Consider the following 13640-nt stretch of genomic DNA (forward strand, 5'->3'; position numbering starts at 1 on the left):
TCAGTATATTTATCTGGGACAAAATGACTCGTCAAATCATAAAAGTAGGTGAAATAATCTGACAATATGAAAGTGGTGTGAGACCAGTGTGACCCAGATTCTCGAGGATGCATTACTTACGCACAGCTGCCTGTCTCTGCCTCCCCACACCACATTGTGCCTGCCTGCCACTCACAGGCCACACCACGCTCATCACTACAGCATATGCAGCCTATTGCTGCAGGGCACTGCATGCCATAGGAAGCGGAGCACACAGTCAGGGATGAGTCTCAGTTGTCTATATTGTGTCCTCTCCTGCAGTGGTCGCTCGCTCATCCAGAACTAGAGTCCTGGTGGTGCTATTTATATGCATGGGATATTTTTGTGTGGGGTAAAGCAGACAAGCAAAGTGGGTGAGTTTGGAGTATTAGGCTGCTCTCCATTCAGGTTCCTGCTGAGGCCAGCAAACAGACACCCAGATGGAGCGATAAAGTGAAAAAACATTGTGGTTGCAGGCAGAGAGAGGTGAGGAGAGGGAGGGATTTGCGTCCTGTTTTGTTTTGCTGAAGAATTGACTCAGAGAGCGAATGTGTGTCAGGGAGCGGTAATGAGTGTTTCTGTTAATTGTTTTGCCTGAGGTTTTTTTGTTTTTTTTATTGTTTTAGGCAGCTTGGTATTTTTTTAGTCTGTTTTTGTACCATGCTCCCTCTGAGAGAACAACAGGAGATCAGGAGATTCTCAGACAATAAAGGAAACTTTCCATTTGACATCACAATAACCTTGTGATTTGGCCTTGTGATATCTCATCCTCAGATTAAGGAACAACTCAAGGTGTCATTAGATCCAGGTGATAATACTGGTGATGATTAGTGTTAAAGTGATGGTAGCTATAAGTGAAAAGCATCCTGAGTCTGTGTTATATGTTAAAGAGAAGGTCAACTGACTTGGCTTGTTATACAAGCATCTTATTTACAGATTTCTTTATAGGAAAAAACAAACTATCTCACTCATTAGCGATGATAATGGCAGATCTAGTCTGTCAGCCTATTTCCATTTCTCTTGCCCAGCTGTGAGGAACACAGTAATGTGAGGAGCCACTGTTTTTATTAACTTAACATAATCATCTTATGTTTTCAGCATATCCATGAGAGCTGCCAATAATAAGCTTAACATATTCATGACTGCCGGCAGATTAAACTTATTATAGCCTTTAGAGACGGCCTTTGGTATTCAGAAGGGACCAGGGAATCAAATGAGGAATGTATCTAGCTAACCTGCTGCTTATAGAAGATTTAATGGAAACACACTCACACATAAACACACACAAAGGGACACGGAGTCAAACATCAAACACCTTTCAGGCAATTTTTGAATCCAGCCACCAAACTGACCTATTTTTCCACAATGTAAACCCAAGTCCCGCGGTCTGGAGCGCTCGTGGTGACGTAACTACTCTCATATGAAGGTAATTAGGCTTCCCAGGAATGACTCACCACTGTTAGTCACTAAAAAATCTGAGCCTGATGTTCCATGTCTAAAAACCCCAAACCTTCATTCATAACATGAACATACTGTAACAAGAGGACAAACTTGTGTGTAACTGTAGAAACTGGCCTTTGAAGCTGCTTTGACTTGTTAAAGCCTTTCAGACACAGTGACATAAATCTGCCTCTGTTTCTGACTTCATCACTAAACTATGAGGAGTTTAATGGAAATTCTGTTGAATTTAATGTCCAATGCCTCACTCTACAAATGCACTTTTACTGCCCCCACCCAGAATCATAACACAAGTTGTTTAACGTAGCCATGGCACAAGTAGTATGACTCAACTAGAAGAGCTATGACAGTTATAGAGTTGTATTAGCATTAGTGCCAGAGGCTGAAAATGTAAATAAACAATGTATTGTATAATTTAAAATTTGCAAAAAGAACTTATGATTTGATTTAATATTAACAGTCAGACAAAACACAATTAAATCAAAACTAATGTAAGTCCAGACATAAACAGTTGTGACTAGTCTTGTCTGTATTCAACAATTCTTACTCTCCTTGTTGTATAAGTTAATTTTTCTTTTTTCTCTGCCTCTTTTCCACACAGGCCTCAAAATAGCAGCAGATCAATACAAAGAGGGCTGGCAGCTGAAGAAGGGACATAACCCACAGGAAGGAGCTGAGTTTTCCCCCACTTGGAAAATGTGTAGGAAGCGCCAGTGATTTAAGCACAACAGGAGTTCATAATAGCAGATTTAAATTAAAAATGCTTCAGGATGATCAGTCAGTGGCACCAAATTTACAAGAGTTGGATAAACTTCCTGTCTGAGAAATGAGGGAATTTCCTGTAACTGATTGTATCACAGCGTGTCCTCTGTTCTTATGTTAGCATCGTAACATATCTAACATAAAGATGGTAGAATATTTATAGAGTACATATAGTGTGTGAATACAAGCTACTGCTACGAAGTGTCAGCTGGCCACAATCCATTCAGCATTACAGCCCATTTCCCTGCAGAGAGAAACTTCAAAGGTCAGAACAGCTATTGGACGAATTTGTGATGGAAATACTCATCTTCGCTGCAGTCAATGTCCGTTCTCACATAACCCTTCTGGTTGCTATGGCTACTAACCATACCTCCTCTCCTCCTCCTTAGGTTTCTCTTCCTGTGAGAGTCACTGGCGATGCCGTGGGTGAGGTCTGTGCTGTATATACAGGGACCTGTTACCTAGACACTGAGAGGAGAAAAAGAGTGGGGCTGAGTGAATGTTGGACCACTGGTCTCTGTTCTGTTTTAATCACTGCAACTGAGGGAGAGGGCTTGCCAGATAAGAAATTAGAAAAGATGACGGGGAGTCTCCATCACTTCAGTCTTGAGTCATTACTTCCAGGAGGGGGTATACAGAGAGAGACGACAAACAGACTGACCAGCTTGTTTCAATTTTCAATCAGCTAAAGCTAAGTAATGACCACATGGTAAAAGCCTGCAAGTGATGACTGTGACCGTCTCAGTCAGGGGCACTGTAGCCCCAACAAATCTGCAAGGGGATTTGCATAATCAAAAGATTTGGACTCATAACAAGCTCATTATTACAAATATCTATCTTGAGCTGCCTTGCTTAATTTAGATTAGAATTGCGCTGGTGAGTGCACATGTGTCTAAATCCATTCAAAAGACAAGATTGCCTAATAAAGATTGAAGGTGTGCATGTGAAAGACCAAAACCAGTATACGGGTCCGGCTTATCCTCTCAACTGGATTGCGATAATCTACTAATCGGGAGGCATTTACATAACTGCTTCAACGCAGCAGCAGTTAAGCAATTACTGGCCCCATTTTCCTCTTTTCCCACAATGTGGTATCTGCGCTCATTTCCAGACTCAAACTTTAATTTCACTCATTCCCCTGAGTCTTTCTCTTTTCAAGTCCTTTTGTTGTCTGCTCTCTTTCCTTTTTTTGCGTGGGTCCCCTTCCCCTGAACTTTAATGTTTTCCTTTCCTTGTCTGTTTCCCAGTGCTCCTGATGGCAGGCAGTGCGACAGCAAAGAGCTGCACGTCTGAGCAAAGTTACAAACCCTCAGTAACTTATGTTTGGGCTTAATCAACAAGTGAGTCAGTGAATAAAACTTGTGGAAAATATTACACTCAGACCACAGATTTGGAGGCAGGCTTTTGCAAATTTCAATCTTCAACCAGTTTATTTTGCAGAGTAAATAACACTGAATGCATTTGCCTGTGCTCTCTGACTGTGATGTTGAGTTTGGATCATGTGATGAAACTTAGTTGCTGGACAAACACTGAATCGTAAAGTAAATCCGACTGCATAGTTCACTGTAAGCACCTTATGCTGTTCTTAAATTTCTAAACAACATTCCCACAGCCAGTGTGACTTTAAAATATAATGTACTGCAGTGGTAGGCAAATAGTGGCCTGTGGACCAAAATCTGTCCCTCAACCTAAGATTTTTGCCACTTCAGCAAAAGCTGATTTTTTCCTTTTGAATCAAAACGTTTACATAAGTTTTCCCATAAATCTACTGTGGATAACAATAGAATTAACATGCTTGTGTATACCTCAGACATTCAAAATGTTTCATTAGGCTGATGGAAATTATTACAGGCATTTCTCACTATTTTATGACATTTTATGCACAAAACTAATCAATTAATCAAGAAAATAATCAGCAGATAACTGATAATGAAAATTGTATTTGCAGCACTGACAGCAGCATTTTAACAGACATGGCATAAAAACTGAAAGGCAACAATAACAGTGTATATATTCACCCACAAGTTTAAGAGGTCTCTGTTCAAATCACAAATAAAGTCCAGTGATACAACTCAAAGCATACATTTGTGTATATGACTCATTTTTTGCCAAAGCAGTAACATAAACTGACATAACTCACAATAACTAACGAAAGGGAAAGTGACATCTGCTATCAGATACAAGCTTACAGCAACACTTTTTATGAAAATGTTTCATTCTTAAAAGAACTAAAATAAAAAATGTACTGCCTTTTACTCCAATTCAGTGACCAGAATACTGTAGAAACAAAGACATTAAATAACACGTAAATAAAAACAACATGTCGTGTACTGCCATCTCCTGGTGGAAAACTAATATATCGTTGTTGCAAACGGAAAAAAGATATCGAATAATGATTGGTAAAAACAGAGCAGGCGTATAGAGTAGCCTCAAATTCAACTATAAAAAAAAACATTTGTGAATTTAGCTCATTTCAACGGGTGTTAAAAACAGTGATTCCTTTCCTTGACATTAAAGATTCCTCCACTTACCTGTAGCGGGAAGGCTTTCGACGGTTGATTGCTCATGACTGAGAGAAATTACTTCTGCTTCCGGACACTGCAGCCAATCAAATCGCGTTTAGCGAGTCCACCGCACTGTTTTGTCCAATCACAACATGCATAATACGAAGTGGGCGTGGTCGTCTATTGGAGCAGCTGACAGACTTTCCTGTACACTGTGTGTGTTTGGAGTTTGACCGCACAGGGACAACAGTGCGCAGGCAGATCCCACAAAAGCGAAAGGGAAGAATGACTTGGGACACCGAATAACAAAGAAACTGAGATAGATCTCGAAACCTTTTCACTCGGTGGATTTAAAAAAAACCCGATGTGTTCGTGGTAAAGGTGAGCTGACAACATTAGCATTAGCAGCAAAACTACAAGTTATTCTAGCCGGCTGCTACATTTACCACTGCCTGTTATATGTCGCTTACATTACTACTGTAGCACTGTATATACATTATATTGTAGTTGTGAAAAATGTGTATGAAGGACCAGTATTTGGATTATTTACATGTCAACTTCATCAGTTAAAGCCGTGTTAATGGAGCCTCTTCTTGCTGGTCAAAGGGGGTTCCCTAAACTGCAACAGGACCCATCGCGTTTCCAGTCAGAGCACTTCAAGGATGTCACCTTCTCAATATAGCTGTCCGGGGCTCACTCAATAAATAAAGTCTAAAATAGACTGAAGACAACAGGACGGGTTTGCTTTCACAGAAAGCAAAAGGTCTGGCACAGGCTGAGCCAAACTAAACCTAAACACAACATGGAGTTTCTATAGGGGTGTTTAGCCTTAAGGAAAAAGGAATTGGACTGTTTTAGTCAGCTCACGTCAGTATTCAGCTGTGTGTCATGGAGGCAGATAAGTGTGCAGGCTCATACACTGCTCCAGCCTATTTCTTTAATCAGCTATCAGTTGTTGCAGGGTTAGTAGAATGAAAATCTGCCGGGTCTTGGTGGGTTTGAGAGCCACACGTGTTGGCACTAAATGCTAAAGGTGAAGCAGGCACGTTTTGGAGGGTGCTGTATAAATATAGTTAATTATTTTTAGTATTATTACTCTTGTTCATTAAGCAGTAAGGTCAGAGTGTCATCTGATCAGTCCCATGTTGATTCTGTTGTACAACTGTGACCCCAAACATACAGAGTCAATAAGGGCAGTCTTTCTACCATCTTTCATTTTTGCAGCAAATTGGACTGTCAGCTACTTAGACAAAAAACTTATAGAAAATAAAGGAATTATTTTTTATATGCAGTTGTTACATTACTACTTTACATTGATGTATTAATGCAATATTATCACAAAAAGTATCATAATGCTTTGATTTATCAAAATTATTTCACCTATAGTTTACAGTGAGGATTCAGGGGGAGATTCAGTGATGTGTGTGTGTGTAGTCTCAGCTGAGTGAGTGGAGGTGTTTTCGAAAAGAAAAAGTGTCCTTTCACAGCAGCTGTTACATCACCACTGGTGTCAACACAGACACTGTCACTTCTCTCTTCCTCCATCCCTCCGCCTGTCATCTGTTTTGCCTTGAACACGTGCTGCTGTCTGCTCTGCTGTTATAAACATGCTGTCACGACTGTTTTCAGATACTCTCAGTCGTTTCTCTGACTGTGATTAAACTCTGGAGTTTTCTTGTTTTTTTTACCGACTGGTTGTCTGATGCCATTTTCAGCCATGGACCCATCACTGACTGGCAACGCATCCGCCCCAAAACCCATCTCCTCGTCTCCCACCACCCTCAGGGCTGGCCTCTCCTCACCCAGTCCATCTGCTACCACAACCGCATCGACCTCAGACCGGCCAAAGCCTAAACTCACCATGCCTACACCTCCGGCCACACCCTCACCTTCTCCCTTCACCGCCTCCCCTCGGACGTCTCCAGGTCTTTCTACCCGCTCGTCCTCCCTGTCCACGCCGCCCACCTCACCCCTCCGCCAGCCCATCAGGAGCCTCTCTCAGCCGGGCAGATCTCAGCTCAACGCAGCCTCTACAGGGAATCCTCCGCCTCCTCCTCCCACACCTGAGCCAGGTAACAGTCAAACTCTGACCTCTGATCTCTTCAGAACTAAATCTTCACTACACTGTTTCACTTCCCTGTTCCTCAACAATCAGTGCAGCCAACACTCCCAGTCCACTGTGTGTGCTGTAGTGTCTCCATGACAACTCTAGACATTTACAACAACATGTAAAGCAGCCCCTCCCATTTTGCTGACATAATGTGAAAAAAACCTGCCTCAGCCCTGTCTTTTCATCGACCATTTCAGCTCTGTTTAGTTTCCACCGACCAAATCCGCCATTTAAAGTTCACATAGTAGAAGCTCTCTCAGTTCTGCTGGGGGATATCAAGTTTTAGTTTGCTGCATAACTTTGCGGTGATGTCTAGATGTGTTAATTTGGAGTATCAACTGGAAAGTGTGAAATCTAACACCTCGGTCATCTTATTTACACCCCAGTTTTTCCATTAGACCTAATCCTGTCCCCCTGAAAAACAAACACAGTGCACCATGCGTTCAGTTGTCCAGAACTGAAGAGATAATTATAATGTAGTTAGTGAAAGTAAAAATGGAAGACGGATTGCATCACTTTGTAAGCGTGAGTTACATCAGGGAAGCTAGCAGCTGCTGTTGACTGTGCTGAACAAACAGTTATTTTAAGGCACAGGTGGTGGGTCAGAATCTGAACGGCGTACCATGAACATGGACGGACATCTGGTGGAAGATGCCGGGTGTCATCACATTTCTTCTTTGCTTCCTGTAACGGGCAGACATAGACCGACCAACGCCTCCCTCGCTAGTATCACTTACAGCCTGTCAGCGTTTTGAATCTCAGAACGCGTTTCCACATTTGTTGCCACCTTCCATCTCTCTGGGAAGATTTGTCATTTGTTTTAAACACAACAGAGGTGGCACCTCACTTTTCCACGTGACTCCTTCAGCTCTAGCGAGGCACTGGGATTTGAGAGTGGCAGAAGTCATCAGTTAAAAGAAGATAGATAATTAAAGTGGCAGGGTTCAGTGGGACAGTCTTATCAGGACAGAGGCTGTTTCTGGAAGGATCTGACTCATGCTCACGCTCTGGGATCACTCATGTCACTGACTGTCACATCAAACTGGCCTGTTTCCATGTCCCTGTTAATGTTTATCTGGTCCATGTGTGCAGAGCTTTTTAAAACTAAGAATAATTAAAAAGGAGATTTTATTTTTGAAATGGTCAGCATGAAGAAAACCCATTTTGTTGCGTAGTTGAAATCACTGCCCATTTTTAAAGCTGTTTAAGCTGGCAAGAAAAAAAATAAAAAAATAAAAGACTCAAGTATCTTAAGTATTTCCTCCCAATTTTTTTGGCTTGTCAGTTATTTGGTTTTAATTGGAAATGGCTTGGTCAAAAGTTTTAGGCTCTGTAAATCAGGGTAATCCAGAGTAGTGTGTGTGTGTCTGGGTGGGTGTGGACATGTTTTAAGAAGAAAGAAGTTCTTGCACAGACTAGAGTCCAGTTGCTGTAAAAGTTTGGCTTTTTCATAATCCCCCTTCACAGTAGAAATACTTACATTCAGCAGTACACAGTTATTCACAGTGATCGTCATTTACATAGTGATTTTATGGTTTTCTGTTTCCCTCAGAGGAGCCAGAGGAGGAGGTCAGTTTTGAAGATCTGGAGGAGAGAGCAAAGTCAGGAGATGCTAAAGCACAAACCAAGGTCAGTGTCAGTGAACACGCTGCAGATACTGTCGACTTTAATGGCCGTATGGTGGGTACAGAACAGATCAGCCAAGTAATGACAAATGTTATTTTACAGAGACGTATTGATGGGAAGGGCAGGTCACTAAGTCACAGCTGTGCTTGTCTTGCAAGTCTAAAAGTCTGTGTGTGTGTATGTGTGACCAGATGGGACGTTATTTCCTGGCCCTGGCAGAAGAAAGGGATGAGGAGCTGAACAACTGCACAGCGGTCACTTGGCTGGTCCAGGCTGCTAAACAAGGCCGCAAGGACGCCGTCAAACTGCTGCAGCAGTGCTTAGCCTCCAGGAAAGGTACCAAACTGTCCCGCAATATAACAGTCATTGGCTTGATGTTATAATGGCTGCCTGGGAATGTTTTTTTTTTCTTCTTTTGTTTTTTCAGGCATCACTTTGGAGAACTTTGAGGAGGTGAAGAGGTTGTGCACAGAGACGCGTTTCGAGAGGGGAGTCAGGAAAGCGGCTCTGCTCATGTACTGGAAGTTGAATCCAGAGAGGAAGAAGTCGGTGGCCATTTCTGAGATGCTGGAGAACGTTGAACACGTCCACACAGAGCCAGGTATGAGAGCAAATACACTGACATCATACAGTTTACTGTCTTATTTAAATTACAGTAAACAGCTGATACAGAGGTGAAATCTTAGTATTCTCATGGACTACAAATGATTTGGAAGAGACGAAGAAGTACAGATAAGTTGCATTAAACGGATGTTTTTCTTTTTCTCTTTCCATCTTTTCTCCACCTGCAGGGAAACCAGTCTCCCCTGGTCCCCTTAACAGCTCTGCCAAGAAACAGAGGAGAGTCCTGGAAACAATGGTCACCTGCGAGGGTGTGTGTTGTCTCCTATATTAATTTATACAAGTATCGTAACTATTGTAGCTACAATAAGATAAGATTTGTTTGTGAGTTAACAAACACAGTGTGTGTTCTGTGTAGCCACTTCCCATGTCGGCCTTGATGATTTTGTCGAGATGACTAAGAAGTACGCTCAGGGTATTGCGCCCTCACCGATCATGGCCGCCGCAGGAGGCGACGATGATGACGACGATGACGATGTAGTAGTGAAGAATCCGGATGAGCTGCCCCTGCACCAGAAGGTGGGAAGCTTTCAGACTCTGCAAGGATGTAGCTGTGCATACTGAGGAGATTTATCTTTCATTTCACACAGGGTTTGATTAAGTTTGGTGCGTTTACTGAACCCCGTGCATTGTACACATTATTTATCTGCTATGTTTTGTCTGATACCCTGTGGTGACTCTTTCTTTCCCATCTTGTACCTGCATTTCTCCCGTTTATCTTCCTTTGCTTTGTTTTCTACGGGTTAAGTTTAGTATCAGTATTCAGTTACATGCAATGATAACAGGTCTTGACTCTGACCTCATTGTGGCCCCTCCTCCCACCCCCCCCTCCAGCTGCTGAAGTTCCCCCTGTACGCTCTGCTGGAGATCAAGGAGCACCTCATCGACTGGGCGTCTCGGGCCGGCATGCAGTGGCTCAGCGCCCTGATCCCCACCCACCACGTCAACGCGCTCATCTTCTTCTTCATCATCTCCAACCTCACTATCGAGTTCTTCATCTTCCTCATCCCTCTGCTGGTTTTCTACCTCTCGTTCTTCTCCATGGTCATCTGCACGCTGCGGGTATTTCAGGTCCGTGACCACCGCTGTTGAATATTTACATTTTGGATCGAGTTGAAAGCAATATGGCATTTTTGCAGCAGTATAAATGTATGGTTTTTTATTTAGCCAGAAGTGAAACCAATACACATCTCTTTCTGCAGAATTCAAAAGCATGGGAAAACTTCCGGGCACTGACAGACCTGCTGGCTCACTTTGAACCCGGTCTCGATCTGGAGCAGGCTGAGACCAACTTCGGATGGACACACTTAGAGCCCTATCTGTATGTTCATCTCTGTTTACCTTCATCCATATGTAAACATATTCATTCCTTTGCTCAGTTTACCACTTTTAATTGTTCACTTGACTTTTGTAAAGTTTAGTTATGTTCAGGTTTTACTGGTTTGACTGCAACATTTCAGTTTAACACTGTCCTGCAGATACAATCATGCAGTCTTTTATGATGTGAAGTGCTCATGCAGCAGAATGATTATGACTCGTCTCTGTGTGTCCCCAGGTACTTCCTGCTGTCTGTGGTCTTTGTGGTTTTCTCCTTCCCTGTTGCCGATAAATCCTGGATCCCCTGCTCTGAGCTGGCTGCCATCGCTCTCTTCTTTACCGTCACCGCCTTCCTCAGCCTCCACGCCTCCGCTCAGCTCTTTGCTCGTAAAGCCCTGGTCACAGAGGTCCTCTCCGGTGCCTGTTCTCTCACTCACCTCCTGCCAGACTCCCTCTGGTTCCTGAGGGTCTTTGGACTGACGTTCGTCACTGTGCCTCTAGGAGACATTGTGGTGTTAAACCTGGGGGTGCCCTGTCTGCTTTATGGGCATCTTTTCTATCTCTTGTTCCGTATGGCCCAGCTGAGAGGTTTCAAGGGCACCTACCTGTGCCTGGTGCCCTACCTGGTCTGCTTCACCTGGTGTGAGCTCTGCTTGGTGTTCCTCAATAACGCCTCAGCAATCGGCCTCATCCGCACCTGTGTGGGCTACTTCCTCTTCCTGTTTGCTCTTCCTATACTATCGCTGGGCCTGGCCGCGATGCTCATCATCCAGCTGCTGCAGTGGTTCCTCGCCCTGGAGCTGACCAAGATGGTGGTCACGCTGACGGTTTGCTTCGTGCCAGTCGTGCTGAGGCTTTGGACACGCTTCAGCCTCAACCCCATCGCTGTTTTCCGGTCTCTGTCGCGGAGCAGCATCGTCAAGCTCATCCTGGTGTGGCTCAGCGCGGTGGTGCTCTTCTGCTGGATGTACGTCTACAGGTCTGAGGGCATGAAGGTGTACAACTCCACCCTGACGTGGCCCGAGTACAGCAACCTCTGTGGTCCTCTGGCATGGAAAGAGTCCAACATGGCTCAAACTCAGATTCTGTGCTCTCACCTCGAAGGGCATCGCGTCACCTGGACCGGACGCTTCAAATACGTCCGCGTGACCGACATCGAGAATGGGCCGCAGTCAGTCATCAACCTGCTGCCTGTGTTTGTGGGGAACTGGATGCGGTGCCTGTACGGTGAGCCGTATCCTTTGTGTGAGGCCAAAAACGCCACAGCCGAGCCCCAGCCTCTGCCCGCTCCGGCTCCTCCTCCTGAGGACCCCCTCTGTAAACTCAAAAAACTAGCCAAGCACGAATGCCACATCAAACGTTTCGATAGGTACAAATTTGAAGTCACAATGGGCATGCCGCTGGAGAGAAAGACCAAAGACGGGACGATCGTGGAAGACGAAGACGCGACCAAGGACATAGTTCTGCGAGCCAGCAATGAGTTCAAGTCTGTGCTGTTGCACTTAAACACGGGAAGCCTGGTGGAGTTTAGCACCATACTAGAGGGACGTTTAGGCTCCAAATGGCCTGTGTTTGAACTAAAAGCCATTCACTGCTTGTCATGCGGCGGCACCAGCGTGCCCAGCCGCAGGCAGTATAAGATCGAACATGACTGGAGGCGCACGGCTCAGAGTGCCCTGCAGTTTGGGTTTGACTTCTTCTTCAACCCGTTCCTGACCGCTCAGCTAGAGCCACACTCAGACACAGAGACTGAAATAGAGACTGTGACACAGGATGGGGGGTAGAGGGAAAGAGATCTGACAGACACAACTCTGGGAGAAATGTAAAATTGATGCTAAGATGTGTGATAATATGTGCGTAATACTATCTCCAGTGGAAGAACATTAATGACTGTGTACCTCTGGTTTTAACAGAATCTAACTGCAATATGTTTGAGTTGTGTTTGTTAGAGTTGGAGAGGAGCAGATACTCAAACATTTACGGTATCTGCACTGAGCGAGTGTGTTTGCATTCTTATAGCTTTTGAGCCAAAATGTGTGAGAGTACATAATATAATGACAATGAAATTTACAAAGGGGAGAAGCACAAACTCATGAGCTTTTTATGTAATTTACTGCCCAACACTAATGTTAGAAAACCACGATCCAAACCTCCTCAGCTGGAGTCAGTTTTTCATTTCCTATATACATTTCATCCCATATCAGCTGCCCTGTGTTCACCACAGTGAGCCTACAAATGAAGTAATTTTAACTTTCTTTGTTTGCTACACAAACACTACATCTGCTGCAGCCAGTTTTATGTATGTTGGTCAATATCATGACATATTTTGTGGCCAAATTGATTGTCAGTATTTACATTTTACAGTGAATTTATTGAACTGTGCACTCACTTTCTTGTGTCTGTGGCCTGCAAATCACCTTTTGAAAGTGTACAGTAGTGCACATGTTCAGTGTGTAATTTGGAAGTGGTTGTTATTGGAAAAGTGCCTTATAACACATAGTCTCAGTTCAGTAATATTTTTTAGTGAACAGGGTAAACTGTGTCTTTAAGCTTTTACCTTTAAAAAGTTCACCTGCGTCTTACAGAGCAGTTATCCATGTTTACCTCTGCCCTCTCTGTTCTCATGTATCTTACTGTTTGTCTCCATCTCTGCTGTGCAGGGATTTAATGTGTCGAGCATTGCAGCGCTGAGTGATGACGTGTTTTAAAATAGGATGTCACTACTGTTTTCTATACTGTGACCCATAAATATGTTGAAAACATTTGCTTGTTGCTGTTTTTGTTTAACATTAACTGCATCACTTCATTTTATACACAAACTTTTAAGGTCTGAACCAAGTTCTTTGTCCTACCTCTGGAAGTAAGTTTCTGTTATTATGTTATTTTACCCATACTCTTTCACATCATTTCAATGCAAAATGTCTGAGGGCTGAATTCCATTTAGCTGTCTCAGTTTCAGGGTCCTGGTTTTGTTCACGCTGACTCACTGTCATGGCTTACTGGGACACTTAGACAGAAGATCAATCTTATTGTTACTAGTAACACCTGTACTTTTCCTATTATAAGTCAAAATGTCTGTTGTGAAAAAAGTGTATAAATTAGTTAACATGTGAAGCACAAGATGAACAGACTTTTAACAGGGAAGGGAAAAAAACTTGGTGGTTCTCAATCAAATTCAGTCAAATCCAGATTATGAAAAAGTCTGTTTTGCTCTGAATATATCC

The 13640-nt window shown here is 43.4% G+C and overlaps 1 protein-coding gene across 1 annotated transcript; it reads left to right on the forward strand.

The window, feature by feature from the left end:
- The first annotated feature begins 4943 nt into the window (after positions 1–4943).
- wfs1b (Wolfram syndrome 1b (wolframin)) lies at positions 4944–13178 on the forward strand. Its single transcript, XM_018679912.2, has 10 exons — positions 4944–5123; positions 6458–6814; positions 8405–8481; positions 8670–8814; positions 8906–9079; positions 9270–9350; positions 9458–9618; positions 9934–10170; positions 10302–10420; positions 10655–13178. The coding sequence occupies exons 2-10, from the start codon at positions 6460–6462 to the stop codon at positions 12198–12200; spliced, it is 2895 nt and encodes a 964-aa protein (XP_018535428.1). The 5' UTR covers positions 4944–5123; positions 6458–6459; the 3' UTR covers positions 12201–13178.
- The last annotated feature ends 462 nt before the right edge of the window (positions 13179–13640 follow it).

Source organism: Lates calcarifer, linkage group LG8 (assembly GCF_001640805.2).
Source record: "Lates calcarifer isolate ASB-BC8 linkage group LG8, TLL_Latcal_v3, whole genome shotgun sequence".
Taxonomy (NCBI): domain Eukaryota; kingdom Metazoa; phylum Chordata; class Actinopteri; family Centropomidae; genus Lates; species Lates calcarifer.

Coding starts and splice junctions, on each gene's coding strand:
- wfs1b (XM_018679912.2), top strand. CDS start 6,460: ATGGACCCATCACTGACTGGCAACGCATCCGCCCCAAAACCCATCTCC. Junction 8,815..8,905: donor GTGCTTAGCCTCCAGGAAAG/GTACCAAACTGT, acceptor TTGTTTTTTCAG/GCATCACTTTGGAGAACTTT. Junction 9,080..9,269: donor ACACGTCCACACAGAGCCAG/GTATGAGAGCAA, acceptor CTCCACCTGCAG/GGAAACCAGTCTCCCCTGGT.